At 52.3% G+C, this 14,486-nt stretch overlaps 3 protein-coding genes across 3 annotated transcripts; 2 read left to right on the top strand and 1 right to left on the bottom strand.

Moving 5' to 3' along the window:
• Positions 1 to 3,730: 3,730 nt before the first annotated feature.
• Positions 3,731 to 5,251, top strand: CCMA1212_006083 (Alpha-1,3-mannosyltransferase MNT3; the record flags this gene model as incomplete). The annotated part of the gene is made up of 1 exon (XM_073703324.1): positions 3,731 to 5,251. One exon carries the CDS (start codon positions 3,731 to 3,733, stop codon positions 5,249 to 5,251), a length of 1,521 nt encoding a protein of 506 aa, XP_073558557.1.
• Positions 5,252 to 6,887: 1,636 nt separating this feature from the next.
• On the top strand, positions 6,888 to 10,682 carry CCMA1212_006084 (uncharacterized protein; the record flags this gene model as incomplete). Its single annotated transcript, XM_073703325.1, has 3 exons — positions 6,888 to 7,221; positions 7,286 to 7,800; positions 7,862 to 10,682. The coding sequence occupies exons 1-3, from the start codon at positions 6,931 to 6,933 to the stop codon at positions 10,680 to 10,682; spliced, it is 3,627 nt and encodes a 1,208-aa protein (XP_073558562.1). The 5' UTR covers positions 6,888 to 6,930.
• Positions 10,683 to 10,969: 287 nt separating this feature from the next.
• On the bottom strand, positions 10,970 to 11,907 carry CCMA1212_006085 (uncharacterized protein; the record flags this gene model as incomplete). The annotated part of the gene is made up of 3 exons (XM_073703326.1): positions 10,970 to 11,059; positions 11,120 to 11,426; positions 11,564 to 11,907. The coding sequence occupies 3 exons, from the start codon at positions 11,905 to 11,907 to the stop codon at positions 10,970 to 10,972; spliced, it is 741 nt and encodes a 246-aa protein (XP_073558563.1).
• Positions 11,908 to 14,486: the final 2,579 nt, after the last annotated feature.

Here is a 14,486-nt window from a genome sequence, read left to right on the forward strand (position 1 = left end):
CGGATGAAAGGCGTTTGAGCTGCAATTGAGGCAAAATGGGAGAGGATGTGATTGACCTGTGCTTGCCTGGATCGACGTCAGAGGCGCAGCTCGTGCATGTAGCTGTACTTGCTTGCTAGCGCTGAGAAGGGCGAACTCCCACCAAATCACGATGCGATGCTACCTAAAGTGTTGAACATCTTGGGGCTGACTGGTATCTGTACTTATTCCTGCAACAGGCACTTTTCTGGTCAGATTTGCATCCAAGGCATTGCACGGATCCTGTATTAAGACGGCATCTATATAGGGTAACGAGTATGGACATGACATGCATTCTGCCTCCTCATTGAGGCAATCAGATCAGTCGGGACCCAGAATGGACAAAATCCAGCCGAGTGGCGCTCACACCATGACGAGGGAGTTTCTGAGGCTTCACTACAAAGCTGCATCGAGTTGTGGCTATGTATGCACCCTGGCGATCCTGAGTTGCCCCTTTTAATCGCTCACAGGACTGTAGCTTATGACGCTGTCTCTACGGACAGAGAAGGCATTGAAAAGAGACCGTAAAGCCGATACGGGGTGTAGAGTGGAGAAGATTCGATCTTCCATAACTAGTAGGAAGTGAGAGACGGAGAGTGAGGCGAGGCTCTGTAAGCAGAATGGACGCAAGGCAGATCCCGATAATCTCCATTATTCGGCAAAATCCAGGTCCAGTATAAGCTTGTCACATGAAGTTAATCTTAGGATCAATCACTGCGCGGGGTTTGCCGGGGCAGCTTTTTGTGCTCCTCAGCCCTTGTCCTACGCACAAGGCACAGCCTCATGCTCAACTCTGATACCGAGAAGCGAGTCATTATGATTGGTGAGCCCTGGGCGTGTACGAGTCGTACAAAATACGAAATAGGTAGTAGATATAAACACGACACACAGTTGCAAGGAGACAGCCCTTTTGTCAAAGAAATAGGGCGAGGCTCCGCGAATCTAACTGCTGTTCAGGGCTTTGCATGAGACGCAGTGTAGGAATAGGGGAGTCGGATGAGAATCGTACCCGGACTAATAGCAGATAGTGTAACAGCTTGCGCGCGAAGCTTTCATATGCCTTTGGATATTTGAACCCGACAATCCCCTAGTGACAAGATCCGCAAGTAACTGGATATAGATACCAAGAATAATGTATGTCGGTTGGAGCCAAAGGTGCAAACACGCCCCCCCAAGAGGAAATTGAACGATGTATCGGTCAGATTCTAGCTACTCTCGCAAGACCAATGTAAAGAGTCAATATGAAAGCCCCTGACTCTGATGTATGACCGTGTCAAGGGCACCGAGTTGGCCGTCGCTACTGCATGCGTAGCTGAAGATGATCCTATTGCTTGGAGGACCCAGATTACCATCTGACACTCTCTGGATGAATCCTCTCTATGGCTTGGAATAGGGAGTCGGCAGTCATACTCATCATCGATCTAGGAACCAAATGTCCTACCGCGGCATCGACTGTTTAAAAGAGAGAAGTAGAAAGCGGCTGTAGTTCACGGTTACCCTTCTGTTGGATTAGCGTACGCTGCTGTGAGTATCACTGCCAGCTTGTAGGGAGAGCTGTAGATTTGGCATACAACGCATTAGCCAACTGAAAATATCATACTTGGCCTAAAGACAAGTCAACAGGGAACCACTTCCATGATCGTCTTGAATCAAATTGCGGAGGTACGGAGCTAGTCAGAAGAGATTGAGTAGATATGCGTGGCATGATGTTCTTTCCGTCTCGAGTTCATGCTCTTTGACGCTGCTATCCCCGTTCGACGAAAAGAACAAAGTTAAAATAAAATAAAAATAAAAACCAGTCTTTCACGTCTATAATCTTATATCTTCTGGCCGACTGTCGGTATGGCGATGCAGGTGTAGAGAAAAGTCAAACATATCGAACGTGATATGGCGGTCCCCTAGTCACTTGCGAAATCATTTCAGAAGTCTGAAAGAGTGCTCTCGTGTCGAAGGTTCTCCAGGGGATTCAGGGATTGATTTTATAAACCGCGGTGCGAGTCATCGGATTCCTTGCGACGCTTGCTTAAAGCAAATATTGAGTCGTTCCTACTAGTAACGCAGTAGTATTTCTCGAATATCTGTCTGGAAGAGCCTTCGTTTGTGGAGTGAAGTTTGACGGACGAAGTAGGACCGATCACAGAGACTCGTGATGTCCGACTCCATTGTAGTGAGATAGGGTGCAGAATAACTGGTCAAGTGTACGCATCGAGGTGTATCCAGAGGTGACCAATAGCTTGGAAGATTCAACTGGGGTTGAACTGGGGTTGCCACAGCGAGGGAGGAGGAGAATTGCAAGAGTAGTTGGGGTTTTTCGTCAACTCAACAAGAGTAATGGTAAAGCTGATTCTTTTGGCGTGTTGAGGATAACCGTGGTGCCCGCCGAATGGCTGAACGAAGCCATCCTGATAGATACAGGGAACTTCTATCCGCATATTGGATGCTAAACAACAAAAGCGGATAACTTTGGATGCCCGCGAGGCTTCTGAAACGAAGTAGAGGGTTTTAGAGAGCCAAAAAAACAGTCATGTTAGGGTGGAAAGCTTTCAACCAGAGGTTGCGTGAAGGGATAGCTTGGAGCATCTGGCTAACCAACTACCTCTTACTCTGTGATTTCGTAACATGGGTGTGCCCGCGAAGTCCAGTCTTATATAGGGAGAAGGTTGTGTAGTTGATGCCCAAAATATCCACGGTATGGAAAATGGTTTGATTCTCGGTTTGTACTAGGCGATCTGCGCGAGGCACAGCGGCACGAATCGCGGCTGCAGTGTCATGAGTCGCGATTGTGACCGTTGGTACTCAAATCCAGTGACAATTGGGCACGACGTGTGTTGAAATAGACCCGAAGGTCGCCATAAACGACGTGACAGGGGCCATTGTCCGATTACATCACAACATAACGAGGTTACGGAACGAACTCGAGCAGTCTGCCCCTGAAACGCTGCAGTTGGCTTGGAATCGAGGTCGATGCTTCCAATGCACCATCTTTATCGTGGTTAGAGGCAATACCGTGCTTCTGTCCCAATCCTCTTGTCTTCGGTTTTGGTTCGGAGTTAAACAAGGTAGCAAACAGGGCTGAGCAAATCGGTACTCGGGCGTTATATACGTAAAGCTCGTGTTTGTAAATGTGGGCTGCGTGGCGCAGTAATGCGTTGGTCATCCCGAGATCATGTACGTGTAAGCACATACGCGTCCCCGGACAGGCGCCCTTTCAAGGACAACGCGGCAATCTGAAACACAAGGATTCGAAATATCTTGATAATTTGAAGGTTTTAAGCATGGAGCAGGTTGAGAGATGCGGTCGGGCCCGAATCGCCGGAAAGGGTGCAAGGGTAGAAGACTGAAATAGAATTGCAATACGAGAACAAGGTTCGTCGCTAGTCGTCCAGGTGGGCTCGTAGTCCGAGATGGCGATCCGGGAGTAGCGCAGCAGGCCGGAGACGGGAGACCCAAGACGGAATATCACAAGAGCAGAGCGCAACGGGAAACTCTCAGCCATCATTCCAACAATCCAACCAAGCGGTGCTTCGTCTGGTCTTTCTTCGACCGCTGGAGATGCCAGATTCAATATCCATGGCGGGGAACCAGCAGCTTCCTATCGATTGCTATCCCATCTAGGATTTCTAGCATTGCTTGTTCTTCTCTACTCCTATATCTCTATTCTCTCTATTTTTGGTTGCTTTTGCCGCTGATCTTTGGGCTGTGCGGTATCATTATGCTTCGATTTTGCACTCGTTTTCGCGCCTGCTTCGATCGTTCTCCGGGCAAGTTTGTTCTCCTTGCGCTCATTACCATTGCTCTCTGCTATGCCTTCGGAAACGTTGCCCGCGATGCTGCCCTAGATACCGTTTATGCCCAGTTCCACATCAACGAGTCTCTCAGGGCCATCTTGAGGACATCAAAGTATTACCAGCGAAATCCCATCAGTCCGCCATATAAAGATCAGTTCTGGGAAGTTGGACAGCGGTCTCGAAACTTGACTCGATGGATCTCTGACCTCGATGGACCATTGGGATCCGAGCTGAGCGGGAATGAGAGGGAGATGCTGCTTTCAGCTATCGAGACGACGGCCAGCTCACTCTTTCCGTTCCTCAACCCGGCGCCTGGAGAAAAGGGCTCCAAAACGCCCCTGGGAGACTTGCGGCGCTCTTTCACCAAAGGCTCAAGGGGCATCGTGATCCCAGCAGGAGGAAGCGAGCTACAAATCAGATTCACAGGACACTTGATTTCCACCCTCCGAGACGTCCTTGGCTGCTCGTTGCCGATCCAGCTGGCCTATGCTGGAGACGGTGATCTGCCCGAATACCGCCGAGATGCCCTGTTATCCCTCGACAAGACAAACAACACCGAACTGCTGAATGTGTGGACAGCATTCGACGATAGTACCCTGCGTCTGCGGAGAAAGGGGTGGGCCATCAAGCCGTTTGCTGCTCTAGCATCGAGGTTCGAACATGTCATTGTCGTCGACGCCGATGCCGTCTTCCTCCAGTCCCCAGACGTGCTCTTTGCGCAGCGGGCCTACGTCGAGAACGGAGCATACCTATTCCACGATCGATTACTATGGCAGCATGCGTTCCAGGACAGACACGACTGGTGGAGAGACCAAATCAAGGAGCCGTCACCGGCGATGAACAAGTCTCTCGTGTGGACCCAAGATTACGCTGAGGAATGCGATTCGGGGGTCGTGGTCCTTGATAAGTCTCGAACCGAAGTCCTGGTTGGGCTACTCCATATCGCATGGCAGAATACAAACGACGTGCGGGACGAGGTGTCATACAAGTTGACGTATGGGGATAAGGAGACGTGGTGGCTTGGTCTGGAGCTTGCCGGATCCAAGTATGAATTCGAGAAGCACTACGGTTCGATTGTCGGGTGGGAGAAGGAGGGGGATTCTGACGCCAAGGCTGTCTGCAGCTTTGTGATTGCGCATACGGACGAAGGGGACAAGTTGTTGTGGTACAATGGCAGTCTGTTGAAGAACAAGCTGGTTGATCCTCATGGGTACGAGGTTCCGCTGTATTGGATGATGGATGGGGAGTGGGAGAAGGGGGGAAAGAAGGAGATGAGCTGCATGGTGAAGGGAGAGAGGAGGAGGTTGAGTGGTGACGAGATTTCGATGCTGCAGAGGAGCATTGATGCGGCTATTCGGGTGGATGAGGCTTTGGCCAGGGCGGAAACCGAGTTCTTTGAGGCCAAAGCAAAAGCCAAAGCCGAAGCTGAAGCCGATGATGATTGATGCATGAAGTGCGTATACCGAAAAGGATCATGGTAATTAGGTATATCAATGGCGTATCAGGGAGTTTGGGAACCATCTACATCTTGATGTACGCGCAATTACACTTGGAAGCACAAAATTCGATGAAGGATCTTTTTATTCTCATGACAAGAGCATTGTTTCTGGATATTCCGCTCATTTCCAGAGAGATGCCGGGTAAGTAAGGCATGGATCTTTGTGTGTTCTGCTTGCGTCAAGTGTCCAACTTGTCAGCTCCCCTGCTGAGTCATCACCGATCTCGTCACCCTGATCTGGCGATAGGTATTAATGCCATCTGCATCTGCACTCCCATCGATGCTCTCCTGCTTCATGCCACGTTTTACAGTAGCAGCAGCAAGCAGCAGCAAGCAGCATCATCGAACATCGGCCGGCTCGGGACAAGCTCCCCGAAAGCAAAAGCAAGCGATTCTTCCTCCTTGATTTTTCCCTGCTCTATCTAGCCTTTGCCGAATTGTGGCTCAGCTCGGGGCTAGACCGCAAGCCTTCTTTCAGCTGCTGCTCCCCACTCGCGCCATCTACGCAATGACGAGCCGATCGCTTCCCAAGAGGCCCCATTTCAAGATCTCCAAAGGCCGGCGATCTTGGCGCTGCAACGTGGGCAAAGCTTGCAAAGGTTGAGGTTGATGGCATGGAACTTTTCTATGATTGTCTCGATTTTTCTCGACGATGGGGTTTCTTGTGTGACAGCGTTGGCATCATCCGAGACATCATCCGTGGCTGTCGACATGGCTGGTGTCTTGCGTTACGTCGTTGCGAGTGCTAATAATAAGGGACTCTGCAGTTGAACGAGGAAACAAAAAGATGGATGCGAACACAGCACGTCTGTCAGATCCCACAGTGTGCGCTTCAGCCGACTCGCACCGCCGTCTCGCAGTGATTGGAGCATCATCGAGCCACGGAACGCTGTGGCCTCCATCGCCAGTATGACGAAAGCGGCCGATGCCAGAGTCGTGATAGCACAATCGTACCACCAATGCTATCGCCAAAACAAGCTGGACACAGATACAGACACACACACACACACACACACACACACACACACACACACACACACACACACACACACACACACACACACAGAGGGAGAGACGATTAATCTATCTGCAACGCGAGCTGGACACTAGATCCCCACCAACTCGTCTGATGCGCTTTTCCCTAGCTGGTCAACCTTGCCCAGCTGGCGGACATCACAATACGTCATCGAAGTGAAGCTGGTGCGGATCAGGTTTGCAGCTCCCACAGCTTGCTTGTCTTGCGCATGTTTGCCACGGCTGGCTCGGCGCAGCGCACAATAAAGATGTTGGCCGGCCGAGCAGACGCGATCAAATTGACTTTGTCCATCTCGCCAGTCGAATATTGCAATCTCTACTGTACGGCTCTTGCCAAGGTCGTTGCTTTGATGCATGTGTGGTGGCTGCCCCGTGAATGCTGTCAGAGAGGGAGCTGAGCTCATACGTGTGTATATCTGCGGATTCATCCATTACCATCGTCCCTAGAACTCAGGCGCATGGTTCTGTGAAAATCTCCGATTGCCCATCGTTTACAATTTTTCGGGCTTCAACAACATCGATTATTGAATCTGAGGAGGCCGCTATAGCCTTCCATTCACAACGAAAGACGCGCTTCGACCTGGCGCCATCATGAACGTCAACGAACCTGCGGTGGGCTCGGGCTCGCAGCCCTACAGCGCGAGGAACCGTGTGCCCAATGTCCAGGAGTTCATGCAGCGCCTCGATGCCGACAAGAAAAAGCGAGATGCCGAGATAGACGCCGAACTCAAGCGCAACAAGCGCAACCCGGACGTCAAGACCCATCGCAACGAGCTGGACAAGATGAAGGGAACACGCACGGTGCGGGATCCGGTCACTGGAAAGGATGTTGAGATTCGTGATGCGGATATGGACTTTACCGACGCCGTGGAAAACCCTCAGGTGGGTAGTTTCTTTTACTCCTTTCATGGGCTCCAGAGCGCTGTGTTCGACTAACCTTTCGCAGTTGTCCATTCCCAACGAGAACCTGGGAAAACATGCTACAATTGCTGCCACATCCCAACAGTCGGGCGAAGAGTATCGTCATGCCCAAGATGTGACTGCGCCTCCGGATCCCATCCAAGAAGGCTCAACGTCGGATGTGCCTATTCGCAGCGAAAAGACGTCCGTCCTGTTCTACAAGACGCCTTCGGTCAGCTACGAGCCCATGTTTGCCAATCTCGAGCTGCGCGCAAACCTGCTCTGCGCCGGAATCTTCATGGGCATCGTCTTCTTTGGCCGGCTGTTTGGTGGTAGGATGCTTGGCCTGATCCCCCTGGCCATCTGCATCACTTCGGGCGTCCACTTGTGGGTGAAGGAGCTGATCCGCCAGGGGCGCGATAGGGAGTGGGCGAGCGAACAGGATCGTGGCGAGACCGCCACCGTCAACTTGATCCCCGAATCTGTCGAGTGGATGAATACCGCAATTGGCGTCTTTTGGGGCATGATTAATCCTGAAATGTTTGCCGGCGTTGCTGATACGTGAGTACAAATCATGTCCCTTTCTATTGACATGACGACATAGCAGCTGACTCCTAGGCAGCATAGAAGATGTCATGGCTGCTTCCGTTCCAGGCATTATCGAGGCTGTGCGAGTGGCCGAAATCTCCCAGGGAAACAATCCCATTCGCATTCTTAACATGAGGGCTCTTCCCGATTCCCATGTTCAAGATATCAAGGACGAGATTCACAAGGAAAACGAAAAGAAAATGGACGAGGATGAACTCGCGGCCGTGTCCCAGGCCGGAGCCTTTTACAACCTGGAGGTTTCCCTCGCCTACCATGCCAAGCCATCGGGGGCTGATGTCTCCTCCAAGGCCAGGAACATGGGCATGCAGATTGTGTTTTACTTGGGAGTCAAGGGCCTCTTTGGCGTTCCTCTTCCCATCTGGGTTGAGCTGATTGGCCTTGTCACGACCGCGCGTATCCGACTGCAGCTGAGCCCCGAGCCCCCGTTTCTCAAGACAATGACCATGACCTTGATGGGCGTTCCCAAGGTCCAAGCTGGCTGTACTCCGATGGTAGAGAAAGGCGTCAACATCTTGAATCTGCCTCTCATCTCCAACTTTGTCAACTGGGCCATCAGTGCTGCGGCTTCGATGTACGTCGCGCCCAAGAGCTTGACCTTGGATATCAGCAAAATGCTCTCGGGCGACGATATCAAGAAGGATACCGAGGCTTTTGGAGTTCTCTTTGTTAGAATTCACAAGGCTACAGGCCTCAGCAAACAGGATCAGCGCGGCAGCAAGGGTGGCGGCTCCGATCCGTACATCACCATCAGCTGGAGCAAGTTTGGCAAGCCCATGTTCTGTACCCGCGTCGTCCAAGACAACCTCAACCCCATCTTCGAAGAGACCTGTGGCCTACTCGTCACCGGCGACCTGATCAAGGCCGACGAACAGCTCTCGGTGGAGCTCTGGGATAGTGATCGATCTTCTGCAGACGACGAGGTGGGCAAGATTGAGCTGAGCATCCAAGAGCTCATCAAGCACCCTGGCAAAATGTTTCAATATGCGTCGACTCTCAAGGGTCTCAAAGCCGAGAGCGTCATGCCTGGCGAGCTTCATTGGGAGGTCGGATTCTTTGGAAAGACGCAGTTCCGCAAAGCGCTGCGCACCGATGGCCACAACCCCAATGTGGCCAAGGAATTGGGCGACAAGCCAGAGCTCCAAGAAGACGTGGGCACGATCCAAAATGCCGAGGAAGATGCCGTGGTCCATACTCCGCCGGACCCTCTTTGGCCCTCTGGAATCCTCAGCGTCGTGGTTCATCAGATTGTGGGCCTGGAGCTTGCTAACGTCAAGGGCTCCCAGGGGAACCGCAAGGGCAGGGAGTATGAGCCAGCGCGGCCAGAGGCTGGCGAAGTCAAGGAGGAGCAGAGCAAGAGGCTTCCAAGCTCTTACTGCACCATCCTCGTCAATGACGACCTGGTGTACAAGACACGAACCAAGGTCGTATCATCGCAACCCATCTTCAACGCTGGAACGGAAAAGTTTGTCCGTGATTGGCGCTCCTGCATCGTCACCGTTGCGGTTCGAGACTCGCGCAACAGAGAACATGACCCCATCATTGGAGTTGTTCCCCTCAAGCTGTCGGATATCATGCAGACTAGTAGCGAGGTGACCCGGTGGTATCCTCTGGATGGTGGCATTGGCTTCGGCCGTATCCGCATCTCTCTCCTCTTCAGGTCTGTCGAGCTGAGACTACCACCCCCGCAACTGGGCTGGGACATTGGAACTTTTGAGTTCTTGTCAGACACAATCACGGTCACAAACTACGCACCAGCACACAAGGTCCGAATCCGCCTGCGGACAGGAGGCTCTTCTGCCAACCTCAAGAGGGATCACTCTTCCCGCGAGGGCGACGGCATGAAGTTTGACATTAGCGCCCGCGAGGGCGAGAAGAAGCTCCGTCTGCCGGTGCGCTACAGATACAAGTCTCCCGTCTTTATGGAGTTTTATCCCGCTGGCAAACGGGGAGCCGATGCGTTTGCTGCACTGTGGCTACTGGAGCTCATGGACAATGAGGAGAAGGACTTTGACATTCCTCTGTGGAAGTGCGATAACCCCCTACGCCTATCGCAGAACTATATCACGCAAGAGAACTACACCTCCGTTCCTGACTTGAACATTCAGGAGATTGGGCGCGTCCGCTTCAGGGGTCGATTTTCTGCTGGCACCGACCTGGATCACCTCCGCTTCGTCACCGACAATGATTCCCGCGAAACGATTGAGACCTGGGAGGCTTGCTACGCCGAGGGTGTGCGTCAGCTGGAGGTGCAGCCCGAAGTTCCTCCCTTGACGCAGAAGCTTCACGACGAGTCTCTGACGCAGGGTCGAGATGTGCTCGCTCAAGCCGACGACCAAGAAAAAGCCCGTTGGCTTTCGAAGGATGGCACTGACTGGAGCGGAGTGTTTGGCCAGGATCCGGCAAATGCGATGGCGGGGCCCATGTCCAGCGCCGACACTGAAGGGCATGAGCATTTCGAGGTAGACACGGATGAGGATGACGATGAGGACGACGATGACGCGCCCCATGTGAATGGAATTCGCAGAGCTGAAACTGACCCGACCTATGGCTCCGCGCCAATGGACGGTAATGACGAGCGCCATTCCCTGGACAGCCGTGCATCGGGAGCGTCGAGGAACAGCACGGCCAGCACCGGGAGCAAGAACCCCATCCGGGCGTACAAGAACTACAAGGAGAAGAGCCGAGATTTGCACCGCAAGCACCGCGGGCTGATGCAGTGGCTTCCCATGCGCAATGCGCAGTTTGCCAAGAACGAGGCCAAGTTTGCGGTCCGCAAGGTGACGAGGATGGGATCCCTGAGTGGACGGAAGCCCGATGTGGAATCGGAGATTTGATGGACCGACACTACGCTGCTGTTACCATTGTGCTCTTATTCTTTGTTTTGCTTTATTTGGTTATATTGTATTTTTAATGTATTGAGTCATTGGACAGGACGCGTGAACCCGCACGATGATGATCCTTCATGCCCTTTTCTTTTGTTGGAGTGCTGGGATGCAACCCTCTTTCGCTGACATAGGACGGCTCTGAAAGACGCACGCACACATGTTGTGGAAATACCTGACAAGAGCTTTTGTGGACTTTATGTTTTATCATTCTAGTACATCACAAGTGCAGTATGTTTCTAGAACTTCTCCACATAGGGACGAATGTCGAGTTCCTGAGTGAAGCAAGACCTGTGCTGCGTGTGCAAATGCCAGTAACTTTCCGCAATCTGCATTCATGTTAGTCAGTCCGTAAGGTTAATCTGAGAGTGGGTGGGAAAACAACGTACAGCATCAGGATTAATCTTGCCATCCTCCACCCCGTTATTCACAACCCTGTCCTTGCCCCAGGGGGTATCAATACCGCCGTCAATGACCGCAAGCGCGACGTGCACGCCCTTTGGCCCAAACTCGCGGGCGAGCGACTGCGTGAGTGCGCGCTGGGCGAATTTCGCGGCGGCAAAGGTGCTGAAGAGGGCGGAGCCGCGGACGGAGGCTGTGGCGCCGGTGACGAGGAGGGTTGGCGGGTGGGGGGATGTAGGGACGGAGGAGAGGAGGAGGGGGAGTGTTTTTTGGGCGAAGATGAAGAGGCCGTTGCTTTTTTTTTTTTGGAAATTAGTTATTTGGTTCATATATGGGGGTTTGTAGGTTTGGTTGTTGTTGTGTGTGTGATGAGGAAGTGTAAGTGAGATGTGAAAGGGGGATAAAGGGGGGATGGTAGGGGTAGTTCTTACGCAGCAGTAGCAAGACTAGTCTGCAAATCCTCCAACTTGAGCTCCAAAAAGGGCTTCCTCGACATTCCCGCATGGCCATTGTACACTGCAGCAGCGAGTTTCGCGCCAGGCAACTCGCGCTCGATCTGCGCAAAGGCGGCGTCCACGGCAGCCGGGTCGGAGGCGTCGGCCGTGATGCCGATTGCGGTGCCGCCTGCGGCGTTGATTTCGGCGACGACGGGCTCGTAGCTTGATGGTCTGCGGGAGAGGAGGACGACGGCGTAGGATTGGGCGAAGCGGCGGGCGAGGGAGGAGCCTGTGCCGGTGCCGACGCCGGAGATGATGGCGTAGAAGGGGGGGGCCATTGCGTTTGGAGTTGGGGTATGTTTTTGTGTGTTTGAGGTTGATTGGATGGGAATGCGGAGGAGGGTGCGGATGAGAATGGATGACGATGAGGATGGAAAGGAGATGAGAGTGGGATCAAAAGATGTTAAGTGTGGATGTGGATGAGAAATGTGAGGAAGGGTATAAGTTGGGAGATGGGGGGCCAGATGAGGGTCTCTTTTATATAGAGATGGCGACGGTTGAGGAGTGAATTGCGCAAGACGGATGTGTTTACTTGTCGTCGATCTGATGAATGGAATCAATAGCAAGGGAAAAAGCTGATAAATACTGATTACAACGTGCTATAGAGGGGTTATTGGGACGTTGATTGTGCCATCGACTCTTCTTCTTCTTCTGGATTATAAAGCAACAATCTGCCTCCATACGGGATGGCGCGGATAAAAAGGGGGGAAGGGAGGGAGGGAAGCTCGATTTAGGTAGGAAAGTGGTGTGTGGGCGATTGGATTGCCGTGCGGGGTGGCTTTTTCTTCTAGTTTTCGGAATATTAATCAAGCTTTGCTTAGCATTCTCGACGCCTTCATAAGCGGGGCTGCTTTTGTTGTATCTTGCATGGTTGAACAGAAGGCTGGTATGATGATGCTTGGACATGACGGTGCCGGATACAAACTCGATCTCATGGCCAGCTGCGTCATTCAATGGCGTTATCACATGCTAGGATGAAGGCATCGAGCGGGCCACGATGTTTCCATATTTCCGGCTTCGATTAGTCAGTGTGTGTTTCTTCCCCGCACTGCCAAAATGAGTAAATGGGTGGGTTCCGCTGCTTCCGGGCCGGAGCCCGGATGATCGGCCCCACACGGAGCCGAAGCCCGTACATGTCAAAGTCAGCTTCAGTAGGTAAGGTACCTTAGGTAGCTTCAGTGTGTGTATGAAGAAGTAAAGAATCAAAAAGCAAGAGTAGATACAATTCGCCTGCAGAGAATACCCGTTCAATTACATCCTATCTATAGTATGCATTGCGTTTGCGCTCAAACATGGGGCATCTCAAGACCATTCCCTCCTCCATAAGGGTCAGGCCCAGTTCCCTTCCCGAAGAACGTGTCCATTCCCTCCCTGCACGACTGCGTAATCTCGCTCCAAGTAGCCCTTGATATCGTTGGCAAACCCGTCGACGAAATTCGCTCATCAACTGATTCTTGCGTCTGCACGGCCTAGGACGCCTCATCGTCGGGGAAACCCCTGCGCAAACCAGTTCTTCATCCCGTCCAAGCTGATGTTTAAGCGCTGGCCACAAGTCGAGAACCATCCATCAGCCGCCAACCAAACTGTTCTGGACCGTCCTTTCTTTCATCCAAGTCTCCAAAACCAACATCACGACCACCATTCACGCAAGATATTCCAGCGCCTCAACTAAGCAATAAGCGCAGCGACAGAGCTGAGAGCGGCCCAGACCGGACGTCCATCGGCATCCCCGTGCGGCCTCGCGGGAAGTCCCTCCATAAGCGACGCAAGCTGAGAAGAAAAAGAAGAAGATAGAGAGAGAACCGGAAGATTGTCTCCTTCTTGAGTTTCCTATCATGAGGCAAACTGGACAATGTTCCTGATGCCTCATAGGCTCATCGCCGCAAAGACTAGCGCACCAGGGGGCCAATAAAGCGTCCGGATCTGGCCCAGTTCGGGCGGGTGAGGCTGGCTGAAGGGGGCCAATATCACAGCATCGTCACATTGCCAGGCTGAGAGACTAGCGAAAAACACGGGAGCGGCCCATGTCAGCTCAGCTCTAGGCCCGATTGTTGGCGCAAAGGGGGGGGGTTCCTGACGGCGGGCTGAAGGAGCTTTCGGGGCAGTATATGCGAATAGCTTCAAGTTTTGCATATGCGGATAGATTTGATATCGGAAAGCGTCTATACATCTCGCTGGTTCTCACTTACACGGCAAACGCTATACAACATCATTGATCCAATATCATCGAGAATCAGCACAACCATCAGCAGCATCCTTCACATCAATCCGGCTCACAACAAACTGAGATAGACTGGGATTCGGGGTCTGCTCCTGATATCTATGCAAGTCATGCGTATCTTCGCTCTCACTTACATTGACATCTCGACATTGATGCCAACGTGGGATTCAACAGTTTGTCTTCCGCCCGCAACAGCAGCAGCAAGGCGAGACTTGGTCGGTGGATGGAATCACGGCTAATGAGTACGGTGTTGTTGAGGAGGCTGGAGTTCTTTCACGACCAGTAAGACCTCTAGGCTTGAGGGTGGCATATTCAATTGGAAAAATGCGTGGAATGCCACCTACATTAGCTCGGATCCTGAGGAGGGCCTTTGAGATTTGACTTTGTATAACTCCGGGCGCATAGACGAAGCTTGCGGGTATCCGTAACGTTAAGAGAGATGAAAAGATTGGTGTTTCCCTCGATAGGAGCTGTTGATAGATGAGAGGCTTGCTCGTTGTATTTGACTTGCATCCAGCTCAATGTCCAGAATATCTTTGGGTTCATGCCTGGGACATCAAGACGCCGTCAAGCATCTCCATGCAACAGCTTGGTGGCGACATTCCGATTGCAACACGAAGGACTGGTGGTACCTTG

The sequence above is a fragment of the Trichoderma ghanense genome (assembly GCF_004382785.1).
Source record: "Trichoderma ghanense strain CCMA-1212 chromosome Unknown scaffold_6, whole genome shotgun sequence".
Classification (NCBI taxonomy): Eukaryota; Fungi; Ascomycota; class Sordariomycetes; order Hypocreales; family Hypocreaceae; genus Trichoderma; species Trichoderma ghanense.